The sequence below is a fragment of the Kogia breviceps genome, chromosome 1 (assembly GCF_026419965.1).
Source record: "Kogia breviceps isolate mKogBre1 chromosome 1, mKogBre1 haplotype 1, whole genome shotgun sequence".
Lineage (NCBI taxonomy): Eukaryota > Metazoa > Chordata > Mammalia > Artiodactyla > Physeteridae > Kogia > Kogia breviceps.
In genome coordinates this window covers 197,014,291-197,037,331 of record NC_081310.1, presented here as the reverse complement: position 1 = coordinate 197,037,331, position 23,041 = coordinate 197,014,291, and the positions used below count along the sequence as shown (strand labels likewise).

At 57.4% G+C, this 23,041-nt stretch overlaps 1 protein-coding gene across 16 annotated transcripts in view; it reads left to right on the top strand.

Annotated features, from left to right (window-relative positions):
* CAMTA1 (calmodulin binding transcription activator 1) overlaps positions 1-23,041 on the top strand; it is an 899,707-nt gene that overhangs the window by 630,911 nt on the left and 245,755 nt on the right. For 14 of the 16 annotated variants that reach the window (XM_067018312.1, XM_067018307.1, XM_067018299.1 and 11 more), the window contains one exon: positions 10,279-10,350. The exons of the other annotated variants lie outside the window; for them this stretch is intronic. In XM_067018312.1, coding sequence (XP_066874413.1) covers positions 10,279-10,350 — 72 coding nt within the window. The remainder of the gene's footprint in view (positions 1-10,278; positions 10,351-23,041) is intronic. 16 annotated transcript variants of the gene reach the window in all.

The window sequence follows — 23,041 nt, the reverse complement described above, 5'->3', positions numbered from 1 at the left end:
TACTCCCTCCCTAAACCTACATCCACCTTATTCTCAATTTTTAGCTATTATTCCATTTCATGCCCGCTAGTTTATTAATCCCGGACCCCCCCCAAAACAATAAAGCTGAAGCTCCAAGGGATTTTATTTATATCTTTAAACATGAGTTGTATGCCTTTTTATTTAAAAATTTATTTAACCTTTATCGCGCCCCTCACTCATGTCGCCGCCGTTAGGCTGCAGCGGCTCTATTTAGATGCGCTCCTCCTGCAGACGCCCAGCCTCCCCCGCGGGAAGGGGGCCCAGGTGAGCAGAGGCAGGTAGGGGTACCGGGGGCGCCGGACTGTCACCTCTGCGGTCCCTAGAAAAGGCCGGCACTGAGGGGGCTTCCCGGAGCTCACACTGTCCCCGTGACCCTTACCTCTGCCCCTCATTTCTTCCTCACGTTCCTTTATAGCTACTGAAAGGGCCTGTGCTATACAGATGGTCTAGAACTTTCCGTGGAGTTAGTGGGGGAGGCTCCAGTGTGAGAACCGAGTGCCTCTCTCCAAGATCCACCCCCCCGTGTTTCTCAGCGCTCCCCACCCAACCCAGGGGCCAGCAAGAAATGAGGCAGTGGACCCTTAACCATTGGGGGTGGGGTCGGGGGCAGCGCCTCCCGCTTCCGTCCTTCCCTGGGGCCACAGGCCCCCCCCGTCCTCCCCCCAGCAGAGCCCCTACCTAGAGGGTCTCCGTGGCCCTTTCTGCGTGGCCAAGTGCCACCCCTTACCCCTAGGTGTGCCCCTCCTCTGGGCTCCCACCGATACAGGTGCCTGGGGGAGGGCTCTCGCCTGTCTCCAGGGACTAGGGACCCACGGGTGCTTCCTGAAGGACAACGGGGGGGGGGGGTCACACGTGTCCCGGGCCTGCCAGGCCCTGCCCTGGTCTCCTGGCTCTGGCCCCGGCACATTGCCTGTCCGGGAGGGGTGGAAGTTTGCCGCCCCCAGTCCCTCCAGCTCTGAGGACACATCCCTGTGACCTTGGGCATGGTGTTGACATCTCTGAACCCCCGCTCTCACATCTGCAGACAGGGCTTCAGGCGCTGGGAGACGCCGTTGAAGGAGGCCGGGTCAATGATGATCTAATATTCCAGATTTCTCCAGTCACCCAACCCCGAAGGCCGAATCAGACTGCCATGCATTTAGCTCAAACGCATTTGAAAGCAATTCGCTATTTAACAAGTGCTGAGGCCCAGTGCTTTTGCAGGCAGCACGCGAATCGAATCATTTGGTCTAATCTTAGATTAACGCGAACAAAGCCCTCCAGCGAGGACAGCCCTGGGAGCAGCCCAGGAATCCATGCCCTCGTCTTTGACGAAGGCGGGCCCTGCAGCAGGAAGGCCTGACCCTCGCCGTCGGCGTGGATGCCTGAGAGGCGCCCTCCGGGGTGGCGTGCCAGGGCAGACGGCACGAGGGCTGTGAGCCAGGCGAGGGCGGGTTTGAGTGCTCCTCTGCCTCTTCCTACCGCGTGGCTTTGGACAGACCGCTAGCCTGTGCAGCCTTGGCCTCCGCCATGGACGCTCTGACCGGGACGAACCCAGACAGAAGGCACGAGGAGCTCCGTGTCACCGCCCCAGTCGCAACCTTGTGCCCGCAGGAGATCTTCTCAGCGCCTTCCAGGATCTGCTCCGGCTTTCAGGTGTCTGGGAAGCAGAGCTGCTTGGACCTGCTTCTGCCCCCTTGCAGCAGCTGCCACTGGTTTGGGGGAGATCTGGAAGGTGCTGGAGGGTTTTTACTTTCCCCTGCCCTTTGGAGAGCTCCCGCCTCTACAGGGCATGTCAAAACTTTGGCAGCAAAGGGAACTGTGTTTTACCCCGGCCTGGGAGCCCCGCAGCTTGGCCCACTCAGGTGCCTTCCTGCCCCACTGCGAGTTCCAGGGCTGGGATCCCAGCCCCAATAGGTGAGGGTCCCTCCCTGGTGTTGTCACCCCAAATCTGGAAGAGAGAGGCTTTGTTGCTGCTTGGGTCGCGGCTGAAATGATGGGACTCTTGCGGCCTGCCACACAGAGACGGCCCAAGGGTAGTGGGAGGGAAGAAACACAAGGAAGACATACAGAAATGAGAGATGGAGACAGAGAGAGGGGGCTGGGGGGGGGGGGAGGCAGGGAAACCTGTGGGATCAGATCCGAGTTGTAGCCATGCTCCTGCCCTCGTTCCTTGAATTCCCTTAGTCCTCCCAGGAAAAATCTGCTTTAACATGCAGGGTCCAGGCTGGTGGGAAGCAAAAGCCATGAAAAGCAAGCCCCTTTGCTTCCAGTGCCAAGTCACCTGCCGCCACTTGTCAACGTGTCTGATCGGGGATGTTGTAGAACCATCTGTGCTGTCCCACACGGAGGATTTGGATAGGAAAGGTGGCAACGCGGGAAAGGAGCTGACATCCTTGCCCGGGCCGGGCCCTCGGCTCAAGATCCCTCCCGAGTCCACCTGGCCTGGTCGTGTCCACGTGGCCAACTCCAGCTCACCCTTTTGGACCCGTCACAAATGTCACTTCCTCTTAGGTGACTCTGCCCCTCTTTGGCGTGACAAGGAGGATTCTTCCCTTTCTGGGGGCTCCATCACACCCTCGCCTGGGGCACCTTGCACTTAGCCTCGGGGCTGTTTTGATCTGGTTTTGTCTGTTTGCTTGGCTCTATCTCAACCACCAGACTGGGGGTCCTGGAGGCAAGCGCTCGAGCCAGGCACAGAGCAGACAGCAGTGAAATGTGGCTGACACGCCCCCCCCGCCTCTTGCATTGTAAGCCAAGGCCCAGCCCGCCCCACGGTGCCCTTTCTGGGAGAGTGTGGCTGTCGCCCCGTCTGGCCCCAGCGCTGGAATCTTCACCTGCCCTGCCTGGAATATTCTGAATCAACGGCTCCTGCCCCTTCGTCACTGCAGAGCGGGATGAAATCGTCATCTCGGTGGATTTTGCCTTCCCTCCTATTATCTCTTTCTCTTCTGTCACCTTTGTGCCATGACACATCTTAAAACCTATTCATCTTTGTCGTGTGTGCATTAGACTCAAGCGTGCGAGATCAACCAGGCACCTTCCAAATCTATTTTCACTCTGATTGCCTTGTGCAGTTACCGATCCAGGGGCAGAGAGGTGAGGCCACTGGGGGACCCGGGGCCAGGCCACTGAGGGAGAGTGCGGGCCACCGCCACGAGCGCAACCCCACTCCTGGGCCCCCCGGCCGGTGGCCCGGCTGCTGGGGGGCTGGTGCAGGACATCGGCAGAGGAATTAGCAGAGGGACCCCCATAAGGGGGGTTAGGGATGGAGATGCGCTGTAAGCATCCTAGCCTGGACGCGCAGCAGGTATCATCCCTGCATTCGAGGAGGTTCTGGTGGGGAGATGGGGCGGAGCTGGGGAGTGAGGTTTTCTGAGCCCGGAGGCCCGGGGATACACCCACGGACCGAGTCAAGCGGGTACCGACCTCCAGACGTTCCAGCTCCCCACAGTGGAGCCGCTGCCCGGTAGCCCCAACCTCCACTTCTTGCCCCAAACCCTAGCTTCCCCACACCTTGGGCCCTGGGGTCTCAGGTTCCCAGAGGCCCAGCTGAACATCCCTGAACCGGGCCCCGCGGTTGTTCTCCGGAGCCTCGGTGTCCGATAGAGCCTTCCGGGACGATGGGTTTTTCTGAGCCGTCCAACACGATAGCCGCTCCTTCCGTGTGGTAGGTGACCACCTGACGTGAGCCTAGTGCGACCGGGGAACTGGAGGTTCTGTTTTATTTCGGAATCGGAATGTGAACAGCCGGTTGCCACACCCTCCTCTAGAGAGGCCTGTCGTGCGGGGCTAGGGACGTGCGTTCCCCAGTCCACCGAGGAAGATGCTGGGCTCGTGTTTCCCCAGAGGAGGAGGGAGACAGCAAGCCGTGGCTTTGGGGGTTCCCTGTCCCCTGTGGGAGGGGGCCGCCAAAACAGAATGAAAAGGTCTTCCCCAGAGAAGAAATTTCATAGGCTTTATCAAGGCCACGGGGATGTAAAGCAGCTTCACATCTCCGATCCTGCGCTACCTGCTTTCAGCTGCCCTTACCTTATCTCATTGAATTCTGCTTGGTTAATAAAATGAAGGCACTTGACGGGCAGAGGAGGCCTTGTTTTCACTGAGCACCTGTTACGTGCCAGGAAGGCCTCCACGCCAAGCACGGTGCCCGGCTGTCTGCTTGTCTCACATTTAGGTGATACACGTCACACTCAGGCCAGAAAACAAACATCCACAACGAAGTCTAGTTCGAAAGACAACCAGGTCCTCTGAGAGCCGTCTGTAGACGATGGTGGGGAAAGATACTGTGTTCAATACTCACTCTTAAGTGTATTTATTAAATGTACAGTCTGTTATTTTCTATGCACTTGGGCCTTTGCTTCTCCCTCCTTGCCCGGCGTCGATATTCACATCGTATGGAAATCAACCAAAGTTCATTGAACACCTGCTACATGGAAATCACCCCAGGGAACTTTACAGAGGACCATACAATTCACATTCCTCCCAATCTGACGGGTCAGGGTTAGCAACCTATGGCCCATGGGCTGGAGCCAACCCATAACCTATTTTTGTATGGCCTGTGAGCTAAGAATGGTCTTCACATTTTTTTTAATGGTTGGGGAAAAAAAATCAAAAGAAGAATGATATTCGTGACAGGTGAAAATTATGCAAAGTTCAATTTACAATGTCCATAAAGTTTGGGGACACGTTCATTACCTGTCTTTCTAAGCTGCTTTCGCCCCACAAGGCAGAGGTGAGCAGCTACAGCAGAGACCATCTAACTCACGAGGCCGAGAGCATCTACCGTCTGGCCCTTTGCAGAAAGTCTGCCAGCCCCTGCGGTAGGTGAGCTAATGGTGACAGAGATGGTGTCTATGATACCCCAAGGCAGAGTCCACCTCCCGTGCTGCCCCCTGACCCCAGATGGGTCATTTCCAGGAGCTCCTCCCCCTGGCCGGGTCAGGAGAGGCTCCCTGGAGGAGGGAGGATCTGAGACGGACTCGGGCAGGGTAGGGTTTGCACAGGAGAGGACGAAACCCGCCCCGGGGAGTGGGACAGTATGAGGGAAAGCCTGGAAGTGGGGACAGCAAGTCAGCCATTTTCTAGACAGTGGAGGGGACAATGGGAGGGCTGAGCTCATGCCAGAGAGAGACAGAGAGACAGAGATGGAGAAGCAGCTTCATCTCTCGGAGCCATTGAGAGCTGGAGCTAAAGGGGACCCACTGTCCAGTCCCAACCCCCCACCCATAAAGCTGCGCTCACCACCTGAGATGCTCCCTTCTTGGCCCACCGAGGCCATCGGGTGTCAAGCTCTAATGGACCTTCAGGCCCCCAGGGGACCCCTGGCAGCCGAGTCTGTTGGGGAAAAGTCCCGCTGAGGAGGTTTGGGGCTGATGCTTTCTTCAGAAACGTCCCTTTCTGAAGCATATATTTTGAACTGAAGGGAGCTCTGTTTGCTATCGGTTTCCCCTGTAATTTTATCTTTCCTCTTTATTTAAGAAAAAAAAAAAAAAAAAAAAAGCCCCGTAGACTCATGCAAGCAATTTTGAGTATTTAAGAAAAAAGTCTTCCTTGCTCCACTGTCATGTGAAAGGGAAGATGTCAGACCTTCATTTCCCAATAGAACTAATTTGAACGTTGCTTTCATCTACAGGGTGACGTTCTCCTGAGTTTCCTATAAACAGCTGGTTGCTTTCTCTTTCTCTTTCTTTGTTTTATGCGATACACATAAACAAGGGGCCCAGGGCGTGCTCTCCCGTACACACCTCCACACGCGTGTGCACCCGCCCGCTTACACACGTGCACACGCAGCTGCATCCGCCAGCCCCGGGATGTGACCCTCCCTCCCAGCATCTCACGGCCCCCAAATGCAAAGCTCAACCCAGGGACCCCCCAAGGGACCCCCAGAGCCTGATCAAAAAGCACCAGGAGGGGCTTCCCTGGGGGCGCAGTGGTTGAGAGTCCGCCTGCCGATGTGGGGGACACGGGTTCGTGTCCCGGTCCGGGAAGATCCCACATGCCGTGGAGAGGCTGGGCCCGTGAGCCATGGCCGCTGAGCCTGTGCTCCGCAACGGGAGAGGCCACAACAGTGAGAGGCCTGCTTACCGCAAAAAAAAAAAAAAAAAAAAAAAAGCACCAGGAGTTTGTACAACACAGATGACTGCGGACGAAGTTGGCTGCTTTCTTGATTAGTGGTTAAGGGGAATGGATTGGGTACGCTGCGTCGTGAGACAGCGTGCAGTCGGTCCCCGATTGGCTTGGTGATGACACTGTCGTGAAGACCGGAAAGGGGCAGACGTGGTCCAGCGTGAGGGCAGTGGTGACGATGGGAACCGGCCAGAGAGCCTGGGATGAGGGCGGGGCCGTGCGTGGTTCGGGGTTGTGAGGTACGTGGGCACGCGGTGAGGCAGCCCAGCACACCACGTGTCTGCTGCTCGGAGCATCTGCAAGTTCAGGCCACACCTGCTCTGTCCGCCTGAGCCAGCAGGCGTGGCTCTGTGCTGCAGAAAGCAGCCTGAGTGGCTGGACCCCGCCCCGCGCCTCTCCACGTGACCCCAACGCCGTCCCTGTGCGGAGCCTGTGGGGATCCCCGTTGCCAGCCCAGCTCCAGCACCGGATCTCAGAAACTTACTGCTGCCTGTGTGTCTCCCCTTGGGGGTCTTGCGAGCTCCTGAGAAATCTGAAATCAGCCTGCTGCAGCCCCAGGGTTTCCTGCGAGTGGGGCCACACTGTGTACCCGTGCACCTGTCTGCACGGCCAGCAGCTGGGCGTCATCCTTACGCCTGCCGGTGTTTCCGTTTCTCTGCTGCTGCCGCCTCTGGTCCCAGCATGCCTCCCGGACTCAGGACTGGACCTGGCGCCCCCGCCCTCCCCGACCCTGGTCCCTGGCCACACGGCTGCAACAGTGAGCTTCGGATGCAGATGTTCCTTTCTTCCCAGCCGCCCCAGGGTGAAGCCAACGCCCTTGCTGTCGTCCCCGGGGCCTTTTGTGATCTGACCCGCTCTGTCGCCCCAGAACTTGCCTCTCGCCGCGCCCCCGGGCAGTGGACACTGCAGTCCATCCCAATGTCCTTACAGGTCCTCAAGCCCCGCCCACTGGGCCTCACCTCCTGTCCCCACGTGCATTTCCTGAAGCTGGAAATACTCTCTTTCACTCTTCCCTTTCCGCCGTGCTCCCCTGAAAGCCCCCATAGCTTCCTCTGAACCCTCTCTCCCCTGCTGTCCTGGGCAGCCCAGCACAGGCATCAGCTCTCGAGCCTCTCAGCCACCCGGAAGATAGAAAAAGGGCGGTGCCCGTTTTGCAGCTGGACAGGACAAGGGCCCTCCCAGCTGGTGAACAGCGGGTCTCCCACTTCGAGCAGGATCCCTCGCTCAGAAATCCTCCCTTGCTGGCTCTAGCTCACCAAGACTGGGCACCGGAAGCCTCCTTCCAGACAAGGGAACCCAGCTACCCAACACCTGTCACTTTTCCCTGAAACTGAAGCTCAACCCTTTAAGCGCTAAACGTGGAGCCTTTGTTCAGGATGGTTTTCTAGTCTTGTTTTAGAAAGACTTGAGCCTTCGGAGTTCCACAAGCAGAAATTAAACATGTGCTGTCTCTGGATCCTTCCCCGTGCCAGGCTGTGGAGACCGGTGTCCTGAGGGTGCTGAGTCGGGGAGCTGTGGGCCCCCTTCATTCAAAGGTCCTGTCTGCCAGGAGCCCCCCATCCAGGGAATCGAGACGGACAAGTGAGCTACGGGGTGACCCGCGCTCTGGGCCAGGCGACGCGGGAAGGGTCCACCGCCCTCAGGCTTCTTGAGTTCTGGGGGCTACGTGGGGCGCTTCCTCCCTCGATGCCGTTTGACTTGGCTCGCTGCCATCGTGTTTACAGTAAATATCTAAAAATAGACTAAGTTCGGAGTGAGGCCCCAAGCGTTCCTCTGATTAAAACGCACGAGCCTTGATGTAGAAACGGCGATTTTTCTTTTTCACATCCTTCTGTTTATTGGATGGTTCTGGGGTGGTGGGGAGGGTGCCTGAGAGAGGGGTGCTGGGGTGTCCTGGGGGAGAACGGGCTGTGCCTTCTTCCTGGGCTCTCACGGGAGGGGCACACAGTAGGTGTTCGGTAAAGCCTCGGTGATTCCTTAGTACGAGGTTCAAGGTTGCCGCGGCCCAGCACAGTCAGGCGTTGGATGAAGGGGGAGATGGCGCTGCAAATCAACCGTGTTCTTTTTAAGTTCAAGAAAAAGCAGTAGGAAGAGAAAGAGACGGGTGAAGCAGGGCATTCGCGGCAAACTCTCGAGAGGAATGAACAGTGAGAAATAGCAGAGGGGAAGCCTTTTACTTCAAAGAGAGGGAGAGAATTCCTCTCTCAGCAGTTTAAGTCTCCCTCCATCGGGCTCACTGCATGAGTGAAAGCAACGGAGCTGCCCGTGAGAACATCCAAATTACAAAGGAAAAGGGCTGATGTAAGTTGCAGGTGGGCTGCTCATCCGTTGCGACCACATTGCTCACAGAAAACGTCCAAACAGGTGTCTCCTTTGGCAAGAAGGAGTGAGCTATCCATTTAAAAAAAAAAAAAAAAAAAACAAAGAAAGAAACACACAGTTTATTAAAAACCAGAAAAGTCAGGAAAGAATATTGCCTTCTTAATAATAAATACATTTCTTGGGCAAGAATTGCAAGGGAGTCGTTTAAATTAATTTCCGCTTTGTTTGTTTGGTTTGTACGGGGCTTAAGTCCCAGCTGACAGCAATCTGTAAAAGTTCTAACATATTGGAAATCTGATTTTCTTGCAGCCTGAATCCCATAGTCCAAAATGATTTCTCTTTCAACTCTGTTAATCAGACAGGCAAGGCTCAAATGGACTCCTGGTCAAACCAAATTGCACTTGGTCTTTTGGGGGAGTGTGAAAAATATCTGATGAAAGCTGTAAATGCAGAGCTGCCGGCCATTTCTCTCTGCAGAATTGGTGTCAGTGTTGGGGGACTATACTGAGAGGGGAAGGGAAGACCCTGCCTGTCCTTCATCCTCTGAGGCTCTGTGCTCCTGCCTTCTTTTTCTGCCCCACCCCTTCTGGAACATGTGCTTTGGGAAGCTAGGGGAACTCCAAAGAAAACAGAAGGGGCTCATTCTAGTTTGGAATTGGAGGCTCCAAAAGAAAAGGCCACATTTCCTCCCACTAAGACTCTGAGCGTTCAGTTTCAGGAAGGACACAACTGTTCTCCTTAGCCCCCTTTCCTCACCCCTTGGGGGTGGGGGCAGGCAAGCCCCCAAGGTGCCCAGCGCACGGTGTGCTCCCCTGACTTGTCCCACCGGTCAGCTCCACCCTCCTGGATCTAAGTGACAAGCTCCATGAGAGCTGGCCCTCCTCATGTCCCCTCTACATGCTGCTCCTGAACTTAAATCCTCACCCACCTTCTTCTCCAATTTGGCTCTAGCTGGTTTCTAAAACCAAATCCATCTGTAAAAGATGCAGGTTTAGGGCTTCCCTGGTGGCGCAGTGGTTGAGGGTCCGCCTGCCGATGCAGGGGACGCGGGTTCGTGCCCCGCTCCGGGAAGATCCCACGTGCCGCGGGGCGGCTGGGCCCGTGAGCCGTGGCCGCTGAGCCTGCGCGTCCGGAGCCTGTGCTCCGCAACAGGAGGGGCCCCAACCGTGAGAGGCCCGCGCACCCCCCCCCCAAAAAAAAGATGGAGGTTTATACTTGGAACAAACACAAATGTGACTAGAAAACTGAAAATAAAACCCAGTAAGTTGGGGTGTGCACAACGGGTCCCACGCTCTGCAAGTCAGTCCTAGGCAGCTGCCCCACCCTGGCCCCCCAGCCTTGGAACTCCTACCAGCCAGGGCTGCCAGGGACGGCTCTCCTTGGCTGGGAAAGGTCTGGAGTGTGTGTGTGCTTGAATCAATTCTGTAACCTTCCGTCCCTCCTCGTACACCAAGGGCTCTTAACCCAGGCTCTATGCGTGAACGTCAGGGTAAACCCCAGCCCCTCGAATGATAGGCAAAATGTACACATATGTGCGCTCCTGTGGCCCCCGGCTTTTCCGGGTTCCCACGTGCCCCCATGGCCCTCACAGGGTGAGCACCCCAGCTGTCCATCCACGTTTGCCCACTGGTGTTTCCCAGCTGTGCTTCCTCGGTGTGTCCCAGACCTTAGCCTTGGTCCTGGAGCCGGATGTGCAGGCGCCCGCGCCTCGGTCTCCCTGGGGTGGTGGCGGCGTCCGCGGCCCTCTCTTGCCCCTTCTCTGTTGCGCCGTCTTCCTCCCTTCCTTCCCTCTTTCCAACTGAACTCTCGTTTTTCCTCTCTCCCTAGTGCTTGTACGGCTGCTATGTCCATTCCTCCATCATCCCCACCTTCCACCGGAGGTGCTACTGGCTCCTTCAGGTAGGTGGCTGGGACTGGATTCTTCTTCCGTCTCCGGTGCTGGGGAAGGGTCTGCGGAGGGAGCTGAGTGGGGTGGGGCTCCTGCGTGCGGCGGTCCCAGGCCCAGGCACCCTGGCCAGCTTTCCTAGGGATGTCGGCGTGTAGCGCTGAGGCCAGCTTCGGGGCCGGCCCGGTGTGATGTCAGATGCCAGCAAGGGGAGGGAGCCTGGTGGGGGGGCGTCCTTGCCCGCCGCGTGAGGATGACATCCTGCCAGCTGCTTCCAGGGTGCCCCAGTCGCCTCTGATTGAGGACAGGAAAAAGGCTGGGTGGGCAACGTGCCCCTGACTGAGAAAAGCCTTTGCACTGAAAACCGCTTGTGGGTTAGTCGTCAGCCCATGTGGAAAATCAGCTCCCAGAGTCAGGCCAGTTGTAGTTGGATGGACTGGGATGGTTGTTGGGAGACCAGGAGCTCCTGGCTCGGAGGGAAGGAGCTCTGTCATCGATTTGTGATGTCTGCTGTGGAGCAGGATGGAGAAAGGGGTGGAGGAGCCACCCAGTCGCCAAAGCTCCAAGGGAGGCCTGGCTCCCGGATCTCTGTCTGTGGTGCTGGCGCGCGGCCCCGAGGCCGCCCAGCCAAGAGCCGACTGGTTGTGTTGGTGGTCGTCTTGCTTGTGGAAGGTGTTGCTGTGAGTGGGAAGGTCTGAGGGGTCTGCCCAGCGAGCCTGGACCTGGGTCCTTTCCGAAGCTCGACCTCTGATTTGCAGCTGCTCTCTGTAGAACACATCCCCGGGGGGGCCCGGCAGCATCACCCCAACTTCTTACTACTGCCTCTGCCCAGGAATTGCTGCCTCTGGCCTTTTCCCCCAGAGGTCTCGCTTTCTGCATCCTAGTTAGCCTGGGCCCCGGGGGCCTGGGGATCTCCCTGACCTGGGGGACGCGGTTGGGAGGGGTCCAGCAGATGGGAAAGAAAGCCCCCCGCCAAGGCTCATGACACATGGTCTGAGAGAAGAGAGCTGCACGTGCCATGGAGTGCAGAAGGGCCGCTGGTCCAGGGAAGGTGGCCTGGAAGGTGTCTGCTGGGCACAGGGCTGCCTCAGTGCCCACACCTAGACCAGGCCCTCTGTCCATCAACTCGTCCTCACCTCCACCAACCAACCCCCTGCCCCCGCCGCCATACACTTGCGTTCTCCTTAGTTCCCAGAAATAATTGTCTGTGGTTCAATAAGTTCATTGGCGGGTGGCACCTGAGACGGTCAGACGAGGTGCTGATTTGCAGACACGGCTTCCCCGACACCTTTGCCCGTTACAGCCTCCCGGGTCTGTTGCCCTCAGAGGTTGGCGTGGTAACACCTGCCTTTCTACTTGCTCAGCCCTGCGTCCTTGTGAAAGGGACCTTCGGTGTGATCCTGGGATGCTACTTTCCAGGTCTTGTTAATAAGAATGGACCCAAGGCATTTTGCCATCTGGTGAAGGGTCTTCTCCGTGGCTGCAGGAGGCGGGTGTGGGCTCCTCCTTGACAGCAGAGATCTGGTGCACTTAGAACATGTCCCTGTGTCTCCAGGGTTGCGCTGTGGCTTCCAGAGAAACGCTTTCACCTCAAGCAGCCCTTGTGAGCTCCTTCCTTCCTGGGCCTCCATCCCCCCAGGTCCCACGTTGGTGTTTTCAGCTTTCAGGCCCCATCAGAACACCTCTTTGCTGTGCTCTCTCTGCCGGGCCTGGCTCCCGCCCTCCTGAGGGAGCCACACCCCCGCGGCCAGCTTCCCGCCAGCTCGCCCCTCCGCGTGGCAGCTGCCGTCTGCTCTCCAAGGCTGCTTCCTCTCTCCCCTCCAGACCCCTCTCCCACACCCACACCTCCATTCCCCCAGGCTCCTGTGGCTTTCAGTAGATCTCCTTCCCCGGACCCGGACACACCACCGGGCCGCCTTGGAGTCTGAGCCAATTGCTCCCCAGACCGGACTCCACTCACTCAGGCCCCTTGAGCCAGGTCCCTCTCAGCCCAGGCCGCCCTTGCCTTGTTTCTGGGGCCACACAAGCAGTGGGAGGGTGGCTGCTTCTCTGCCCCAGCCCTCCCCTCCCTGGCGCTCCGATCCTGGCCACCGCGTGCTGGAGACATACCTGGGGTGACTTATGTGCGTCTGGGTTTGTTACCTTCCAGCTGGCGGGGAACCGAGTCTCCCCAAAGGCCAGCATCACAGATCTTGTTTCTCCAGGGCTAACCTGAGTCTTTGTCTTCTCTCCGGGTCCCTGGAGAGTTGTCTCTCCACCCCCCTCCTCCACGTCCCCGAGTTTCTGTGAGCAGGTGACGAAGCGGGAATGTACACGGGTGGGGGGCTCCTGCTCCTGGGTCAGCGCTGGGCAGGAGGAGGTTAAGGAGAAAAGCCAAGGAGACTAGCGCATCCGCAAGTCCCTCCCCGGACCCTGGAGCTCCAGGGCGAGCCCCCTGCTCTGGGCAGTTGGTTCTGATGCTAAGGCGGCGGCGTGGCCGGGTTTAGTTTCTCTGATATTAAGCAGGCAAGAAGCCATGAGACACTGGCCCCGACGGAAAACAGCCCAAGTCTGTCTCTGACACCGTTTACCAAGAAAAAGGCTTGGGGTGGGAGGGGAAGTGTCAGGGCACCGTGACGGGGTGAGAGCCGAGGAACAGGCAACTCGGGTGCCAACTAGGCAACAAAGAAGCCAGCGTGTCCCCTAAGCGTGACATGCTGCTGACCAGGGGCGCACTGGGTGGCCACGCCCCTCGCACCCCACCGCCCAGGCTGGCGGGCTGGCCAGGGCAGGGGGAGCCCCCTGCAAGGAAGGGCGCTGGGAGGGAGGGCGGGCTTCTGGATGAAGGAGAGTTTGGGAGTTCTGGGAGCAGCCCCGTCCATCCAGCCGCTGCCGTCCCAGTGGAGCGGGCCGTCTCCTTCGTCGGAGGTCCTCAAACTGACATCGCTAATCCCAAGGCCACTTGGCACCGCAGGGACCCTACCCACACAGACCTGGCTTTCCTCTGCAGCCAGACTGTACGCTCCCCAGGGAAGCCGCCTGCCTCCCTCCGTCTCCCCTGAGTGCCCAGCACAGAGCCTCAGCCAGATCGGGAGGGGCCGGCGCCCCCCTGCGCCGCCCCTGCTGCACAGGACCTGGGAGGGGCCAGCATGTCGCCCCCAGGCACAGAGGTCGGGGAGGAGGAGGAAGAAAAGGGCAGCAGCTGACGCGGCACTTAGCTTCCTAGTAACCTGACTGTGCGGGTGGGGACCACCTCCCTGTCTCTTTCTCCCTCTATCTCGCTATAAATATTTTATCCGGATGTGAGCCGGCAGACACTGAGGAACCAGAGCCTTCCCCCAGAGTGGAGGGACTGAAGCCCGTCCGGCCCACGGCACCTGAGGTCGTTGCCGCGCCCCGTGGGCACCACGCGCCCACGTGCTCCCCTGCACGGGCAGCATCTCCAGACCCCAGAGGACCTGAGCTCAGGCTGCTTCTGCGGGGCCCTGGGGCCTAGAGAAGCCCCTGCCGCTGGCCGGCATGCAGCTCCTTTCCCCACATCGGCAGCACCGTTGAGGGCCCCACGTGTCACGGCCGGCAGGGCCCTTACGGGCTGCCCCAAGCTCAGCCGCTGCATTTCCCAGATAGACGCTGAGGCCCAGAGAGGGCAGGGTCAGGCCCAGCGTCACCCAGCCAGTCAGCGACGGAGCCCGGCTGGGATCGGGCTTCCCGGCTCCTTCTTGCCTCTGCCCCCGTGGCCTTGAACGTGGCTATCGCTGCGTCCTCCCAGGCCCTGAGCCTTGCTGGGGCCGTGGAGGTGCAGCCCCTCCTGCAGGCTGCACCGCTCCAACGCTGAGCCAGACGGCCCGGGTCCTCGGCTTCCATCTCTGCCACCGTGGCCTCTGCTCTTGGGGATTCTCTAGCGCTCTGGCTCAGGCCTTCCTGCCTCCTTCTGTGACCCCTCTTGGGCCCCGCAGCCCCTCCTTCTGTGCACTCCTCCCCCTGCCTGCTCCCCCAGGAGGACGAGCCCCATGTCAGGCCAGACTTGCCAGTAGATTCTGTACGGCTCATTTGGAAACTATTTCTGCTTCTAATGAGTGTTTTTCTTTTTGCCCTTGTCCTCTAAAATGCTTAATGAATGTTTTCCGTGCTCAAGTGAAGCGGGGGGTGTGTCCCTGTGTGTCTGCCACCACCATTCATTCGGGGCTGCGTGTCTGTTGAGACCAGCTCGCAGGGGCGGAGGCAGCGGGGGCTGCTCCCTGGACCACCCCACAGCTCACACACAGGCCTGCAGGCCCCTGAGTGCTGCTGTGCAAATACAGGGACCCTGGGGCTTGGGGGGGACCCCGGGACTGGGGGCTCCCAGATCACTGAGAGAGGCAGACGTTTGGGTTCCAAGTTCAGGCACCCCGGCTACTGAGTCTGGGCCAGGCAGGGCACCGGCCCCTCACCACGGGCCCCCGTGTCACCCGGGAGAAGACCAGGCTCCCAGGGCGCCCACCTCTTCTCCCCGGGGTGCCATTGTCACCCTTCTTATAGGGAGGGGCTAGAGACAGCTTCAAGCAGCTGGTCCCAGGCCGGGTGGTCACGGAGGGGCAGCTGCCCTTCAACCCCACACTCTCTGCCTCCTGCCTGACCTTGAGCTTTGCCAGCCCAGCAGCCCCAGGAGCAGTGGGTGCAGGGGGCTCGCCCCCACCAAGCGCCACAGCACAGAGGCAGCGCAGAAGAGTGCGGGGGCGGCGGGGTAGAGCCAGCTTACCAAGGGGGCTCACTCCAGGCTGCGCTGGCCCCCCGAGATCCCCACCCTGGAGTGGAGGGAGGCCGCAGCCAGAGGACTCGCTGGCTTCCAGGGCAGGAGGGAGACCCCAGCGTTGCTCGGGCAGAGCCCAGGCTCCCCTGGCAAGTGCCCGTGAGAACCGCACTTCCCCACCTGGCTGGCAAGGCCTGGGGTGTTGAGCTGAGGCTCTAAATCCCTTTGTTGGATTGTGGGCCCCCAGCTGGCCTTTAGCAGGCTTTCCTGAGGCAGAAATACCAGGACGGGGAGGGGAGGGGAGTCCCCCCCGAGCAGGGCCCCTGGGAGGAGGGCATTTCTCCTGCGAGGAGGAGGGGATTTAAAGGGCAGCTGCTGGGGGGAGACAGTGGCCCAAGACCTCCCAGGGCTAGGCCTAGGGTTAGGGTTAGCGCTAGGGTTGGGGTTAGGGTTAGGTTTAGTGTTCGGTCTAGGGTTAGGGTTAGGCTTAGGGTTAGGGTTAGACTTAGGTGTAGGGCTTGGTCTAGGCTTAGGGTTAGGGCTAGGGTTAGGGTTAGGGTTAGGGTTAGGGCTAGGGTTAGTGCTAGGGTTAGGGTTAGGGTTAGGGGTCTTGAATGTCTCCTACAGTTCGGTGGGCCCCAGAGCGGGCCTTTTGCACACCTCTGGGGCCATCGTAGTGAACGTTCCACTTTCAGCTTCTGCCCCAGAGACAGGCCTGGACACCAGCCTGTCCTGAGGGGCCCCCACCTTCCTTCAGGGCCCTCTCCTGCCGCCAGTGCCCCTGGGGCCTCCTCACCTCTGAACAAGGCCTCAGCCTCCCCGAAGGCAGCTGAGCAGCACCATTTTCATCCCTGGTGCGCAGGGCGTAAGCAGGCTGTGGGCTTCGGGCCTCCCCTCCCAACCTGGGCCCACGGCACCAGAGTGGGGCTGGGACATCTCCCCCCACCACACCCATGAGACCTCAGCGTATGGCTCTGTCCATCGACACCAGACCTGCCTGTGGGTGTCAGGGCCTCTCTCTGAGCCCAGTGCCTCTGAGGCTCCCCCGGAAGGCGCCCCCGATCTCCTTGCTTCCCTCAAGTAGCAAAGCTGGGGTGAGGCGGGCTGGTGGGGGTGTTAGGCAGCAGGACCCCCAGGGCCGTGCAGCGTGGCCCATCGGCCCCCATTCTGGCCCCCACCCGGAGCCATCAGTGGGCCGATGTTTGGGATGGTGTTTGTTTGAACCTCTTATAATAGTGGGATTGGGGTCACCCAGGGAAACACTCCTTGCTGTTTGGCTCTGGGCATTTGAGCTCATTTCTCTGAGTGTCAGTTTCCGCATCAGTAAAATGGTTATGAGAATGGACTGCACAGGACTGTTGTGAGAATTCCCTATAAATGCGACACAGAGCACATGGCAACGTGGCCCAGCTCGTGGCCCACGGCAAGCGCTCCACAGATGATGGACAGCTCGACGCCATCGGTACCAGTTTGGACCTATAAGGGGACATCCTGACGCCCCAGGGAGCCCTGTGATCCGCAGCTCGCATCTTCCCTTCATCTCTCACAGCGCCCGCCCCCCAAAGTGGGGATGGTCAGGACACCTCTGCCCTTCCTGCCGCCCTCCTCCGCAGTGGGGGCACTGTCATGGCTGTAAACGTCCCCTGTGCCCACTCCCCGCCCCAAATGACTTGAAATCTATCTGGGGAATGATCGGCTCTTTTGCAACCCATGTGCCCCCCGCCGCCGTCCACCTCACTCTATCTGGAAGCGTGGCGCCACCTGGGACCAAGCCCTGCAGCCCTGGGCGTGGCCCGCAGGTGAGCTGGGCCACCGGACGGGACCAGCATCCCCAGCGGGGCAGCTGGAAGAGGGCGTCTGCACTCACCCCTGTCTCCAGGCTCATCCTAATGCGGGGACGTCTCCACTCGGGGTGAGCTGGGCTCCACCAGGAGACAGTCTCCCCCCCAACCTTTTTCCTTCCTCTCTTTCCCTCTCTCTCTCTTTCATCCTTTTCTTTAAATGGAGGATATCATAGCTTCATAAAAAGTACTTGAGGCTTCTTGCTCAGTAAGGATTTTAGTGTTCCATCGGGGTGAAATCAAAGTGTCCAGGAAATAAAGCATCCCAGAGCCCACCCTGTACATGGGCCCTTGAACGACGCCTCACGGGCTTAGAGTGACAGAGGCGCCGCGTTCAGGCTGACTCTCTGTCCCAAACGGGGCATTTTGACCCACGTGGTTCAGGTAACAGAAGCAAGCTGGTGCCTGAGGAGTCCCCGGCCCCTGGGCCTGGGTTGGCGGGGGGAGGGGAACACGCGTCGGGCCGGGCGGCCCCTCTGTGCTCCATCCTGCAGACCCCGTACGGAGGACGTGGCAGATACCACGTACGGGCTGGGCTGGGGCAGAGGGTGCAAGGCTCAGGGACACCACGGCCCTGGCACTGGGTGGCCCTTGGCACTTGGTGCGGACTCCAGGTCCGGCTCTTTGGGTTCTCACAGCTGCCCTGGGAGGGAGTCAGGACTGGGCAAATTCGCCCTGACTTTTTCAGAAGAGGAAAACGAGGGTCGAGGAGAATTTGGGACCCCCAAAGACTAGGGTAAGCAGGGCCCGGTCCAGTCCCTTTAAAGACACAAGGCCACAGCCTCTGGAGCTCACAGGCCACAGTGCCCGGGCCGAGGGGCACGGGCTGGGCAGGGAGCAGAGATGAGAAGGGAGAGTGGCTGACGGGTCCTGGATGTGTGTTAACCTCTGGGGGTTGGTGCCCATGTCAAGAAGGGCAAGAGAGTCTGATGCTACATCTCTGTTCCACACCCTTGGCTGTCCTTCCCCAGCTGATAGTGAGCTCTCTCTAGCCCACTGGGGACTGGGCGGCACAGAGAAGGGAGCCTCCAGGCCCAGAGCATTTGGGGAGAACTCCTGTGTGGAGAGGCAGGTGAAGGACCCCGTGGCGCCAAAGTCACTTCTGACCCTGAATTTGTGTGCCTAGTAGGTGATACCGGAAGCCCATCAATGCGATGAGTCCAGAGAAGTGGACATAGAGTGGGCTGGGTGGTCAGGGGAGGCTTCCTGGAGGAGGAGGTGAGCTCAAGGATGGAAGAATGGGGCGCGGATGTTCTGCCATTCCCTTTCTGACACGTGGCAGGCCTGGACCACAGTGTACAGTGACAAGAAAGTGTGGGACCCCAGATCCACAGACCAGGCACGGGGCTGTCTGAGAAGAAGGCCTCAGGACAGGTGTCCCAGGCCCTGGTGCCAGTCAAGTGACTTGGAGGGGACGTAAGGGGAGAACGTGCACCCCATCTCTGCTTGGGCCCAGGAGAAGAGACCAGGAGAGATGGGGCCGGCCAACCAGCGGCTGCACATTCAACACTGCTGGGAAAGCCTCTCCAGGCTGAAGTGAGAGCAGTGGCCTTTTATCCTTATCATGATTATTATCAGTAACAGTAACAATAGCCATTGTAAGTCAGGGCTGCCATGGCCCAGCAAGCGATTGTGTTGTTAGCTAATTATGGAGATGGACAAAACCTGGAAAGAAGTGCAGGGGGGCCAGGGATACTAGGACAGGGTTCCAGAAGGGGTGTTGGCTCTGGAGGAGAGGTGAGTTGGAGGAAGCTGGGTGGAGCAGGGCAGAGACCATGCAAAATGGAGCGTGGCTGCAGGACCGGTAATTAGACCAAAGCCTCAGCTTGTAAGCCACCAGGAGGCTTTTTACACCCAGAGACAGGAGCAGACAAAGCAGCAAGTGGTGAAGGCCTTTTGCGACGGAGAAGGCGCGTGTGGGAATGAATTGTGGTCTCCGACAGATCTGTCTGGAGCTGCCTCCTTGTTCCGGTTTTATTCTATCTAGCAGCTTCCACTTCTTTCTCCATTTAATGTGCCTTGAAGAACGTGATGGGAAGGTAGACACTAGGAATTTACGGCACTGTGCAAAAAATTGCTCAATTCCATTAAGATTTCAGGATCTTTGCCAAGGCCGTGCAGCAGAGCCGATATTATTTCCTTCTTAGACGTCTTTGCTTGATTGCAATTTACGATGCCAAAGCCTCTGCTGTACCACCTAAAGCCTCCAGAAAATATATCCCCCCGAAGCGGCCATTATCCTCTCTAAGGAAAGTCACTGGGCATTTTCCAGAAGCTTCTCTCATCCTGGTCCCCTCCTCGGGGAGAGGGGCATGCCCAGGTGGTTGGCCTTTGCACCTGGTCACCTTGCAGGGGGAGCAACCCAGAAAGTCCCTGTGATCGGGTCTCAGCTACTTGACCTTCACCTTGCAAATCGCAGCTGCCTGTGCTCTTGGAGCCCTCTGGAGAAGTGGGGTGGCTTGCCCCACCTTGTGGACGAGGGCGTTCCTGAGTATATGGGGGAGAACTTGTAGCCACCGGACAGGCTTCCCGCTGGCTACTTGCTGGGACCCCTGGGCCCGTGGTCCTTCCAGGCCCACAGTTTGGATTTGAACTCAGCTCTGCCTTCTCCTAGCCACGTGACTCTGTCAAGTGAATTAACTTCTGCGAATCTTACGTCTGTGTCTATAAAATAGGCATGAAATACCTCCCTCTGGGGGTCACTGGGAGGGTGAACTGAGCCAATGGCCACAGAGATCTTGGGTCATGCTTGGCAATGGTGGCTGGCCCGTCCCTCTGTTGTGACTATTTGCAGCCATTTTTGCTCCAGTGGATTGGGTGGGTGGGTATCATTGGGGAGGGAGGGGTCCCCTGAGAAGGTCCCATCCAGACCACCTTGCAATTGGAAAAATACTCGTCTAACAGATGCGACCACGTGATGGCAAACCCAGTTCCCTAAGTTACCCTGCGTCTCCACTCGGTTATTGAGGAGCAACCTCCACATTCCAGCTGTCTGTCTGCTGCAGCCCTTTCCCCAGGGCCCCCTCGGCTCCCTGCCCCTCTGGGACTGACCGCCGTCTATCCTGGCCCATCCTGCAAACCCTCTGTCCTTCCCTTAGAGGACGGGGCGGCCCGGGCCAGGCTGGGAGACAGAGGAAGAAGGAAGCTACCAGAGTGGCAGTTCCTTAGAGATGGAAATTATTAATTAGTCTTAGTATCCAGACCTTGTCAGCCTCTTAATCCTTCCGTGTGCAGAGGGGTTTATGCCTCCATGGTGTGTGTTGTCAGCTTGGCTAAGCGATTGCTTTTAATATCAAGGCAGAACAATGGGTGATACAGTTTGGTTACTATCTTCATTCATCAAGCCAAACAATTCCTGCTCCCCTTCGACAGAACATCCTTCAAAGACGGGGAGAAGGCAAAAGCGGCTTAATTTCCCTTCTAGATGGCTTATAATGTGGGCTTTTGTTTAATTATCCTTTTCATGTAATCTTCAGCTGACATTCTGTCCCTGATATCGTAATCTTCTCTGGAGCAAAGGGGAAAGTGCGGTTTCCAAAGCAAAAGACGAAAGTTTGCTTCAAGGAAACACTTCCTTTTTTGCTTCTGAAAGAGCTCAAAGGGCCAAGAATGAGATTCAGATGTCACTTGGTGGAGAGTGAAATGGAAAATGCGAGTCTTCGGTGACAAGCTCCGTGTGTGCACATCGGCACTCGCTTAGGCCTCCGGGGACACCCAGCTCATGCAGCTGGCCCGCTTGGGGGGGCTATAGACTCTGGCCCCCGACGCGCCGCCACAACTGCTTTTACCACTGTTACTATCTCGGTGGCTCCGGGATGCACGTATTCCCAGATGAGACACATCACATACCCCAGACTCACTACAAATAGTTTCAGCTAGACAGGTGTACATAGATGTGCACAGGTGTACACAGGTGGACGCAGGTGTTCACAGGTATACACGGGTGAGCACAGGTGTGCACAGGTATACACAGGTGAACACAGGTGGACACAGGTGAATGCAGCTATACATAGGTGTGCACATGTGTGCACAGGTGAACAAGGTGTGCACAGGTGTACACAGGTGAATACAGGTATACACAGGTGAACACAGGTGTACACAGGTGAATACAGCTATACACAGGTGAACACAGGTGTGCACAGGTGAATACAGGTATACACAGGTGTGCACAGGTATACACAGGTGTGCACAGGTGTGCACAGGTGAATACAGGTGTACACAGGTGTACACAGGTGAATACAGGTATACACAGGTGAATGCAGGTATACATAGGTGTGCACATGTGTGCACAGGTGAACAAGGTGTGCACAGGTGTACACAGGTGAATACAGGTATACACAGGTGAACACAGGTGTACACAGGTGAATACAGGTATACACAGGTGAACACAGGTGTGCACAGGTGAATACAGGTATGCACAGGTGAACACAGGTGTGCACAGGTGAATACAGGTATACACAGGTGTGCACAGGTGTGCACAGGTGAATACAGGTATGCACAGGTGAGCACAGGTGTACACAGGTGAATACAGGTATGCACAGGTGAACACAGGTGTGCACAGGTTAATACAGGTATACACAGGTGAACACAGGTGTACACAGGTGAATACAGGTATACACAGGTGAACACAGGTGTGCACAGGTGAATATAGGTATACACAGGTGAACACAGGTGTACACAGGTGAATGCAGGTATACATAGGTGTGCACATGTGTGCACCGGAGAAAAAGGTATACACAGGTGTGCACAGGTGAATACAGGTGTGCACAGGTAAACGCAAGTACACACAGACATCACTGCTCCTCTCACCTCCCCCTCAGTTCACCTGCTTTCTTCCCAGGAAAGTGTTCTGGGGGTCCAGAAGGAGATTTCTTGCCATCCCCACCCCACCCCCAAAATGGACAGGACTTCCTGGGAGCTTTCCCCTCTCCTTTCCCAGACACACCAGTGTCCTCCTTGGATATGTGTCTGGTTGGCCTCGCCCCTTGCCCACCTCCCATTCTTTCCTCACCCCTCACCTCCAGCTTTCCTCTTCATCCTCCGTGCCATGATGGGGCTGTCTTCAGTTCACCAGTGACCTCTGCGTTGCAAAACCCAAAGATCGCCTCACTGCCACCCTCATTTTTCGGACCTCCCAGCAGCACTACCAAGGTTGGCCATCCCCTCTTTCTGGAATGTTCTCTTCTCCTGCTGCTGGCTATCTCCCTCACTGCTCATTCTTTGCAGGTCGCACCCCTTTTCCTCAAGCCCTAGATCTTGGAATGTCCCTGAGCTTCCTAGGTCTTCCCTTCTCTGTCTTCACCGTTTCCTTGGGTCCTCTCACCTGGGCCCACAGTTTCACATGCCAGTTTTATGCCAATGACTTCCACACGTATAGCTGTGCCCTGACCTCACAAGTCAATGCCTTACTTTTAAACTCAGCCCTCTGTGCAGTGGCCCCTCCTGACGCCCCACCTAATTTCCCCTCACTCTCCTGCAAACCACTCTGCCCCCGCAACAAACACTGTATTATCGAATGTTTAAGATAAACGGAAAAGTTGAGAGAATTTTACAAGCACCCTATACCAACCACCCAGACTCTCTCAACAGTTTGCTATATTGTTTTATCACTTACACGTCCATCTCTCCAGAAATCCGACTTACTTGTTTTTCATGCATTTCAAACTAAGTTGCAGACATCACTACACCTCCCCCAGCACGTACTGGAGCAGAGTACGCATGTCGCATGTCGGTAACCAGAGTTCAGTATTTAAAGTGCAATTCTTTCCTTTTGCTTTGAAAATTTACACCCAATGAAACAGTTGGATGCACAAATGTTAACATACTAGTTGATGGGTTTCCATCAATACGCGCTGCAACAGAACCCGAGCCCGCGTGGAGATTTAGACTGTTACCATCACCCCAGAAAGTTCCCTCCTGTCCTTTTCCAGTCGGTCCCCACACCCATGTCCCAGAGGTTACCATTGTCCTGTTTTTTCCACCATGGATTAGTTTTTCCTGTTCTAGAACTTCATACAAATGGAATCATCCAGCAAGTACTCTGTTTTTCTTTACTTTTTTTTTTTTTTAATTTAGGCTGCACCGGGTCTTGGTTGCGGCGTGCAGGATCTTTGCTGTGGCATGTTTAGTTGCGGCTTGTGGACTCTTAGTTGCGGC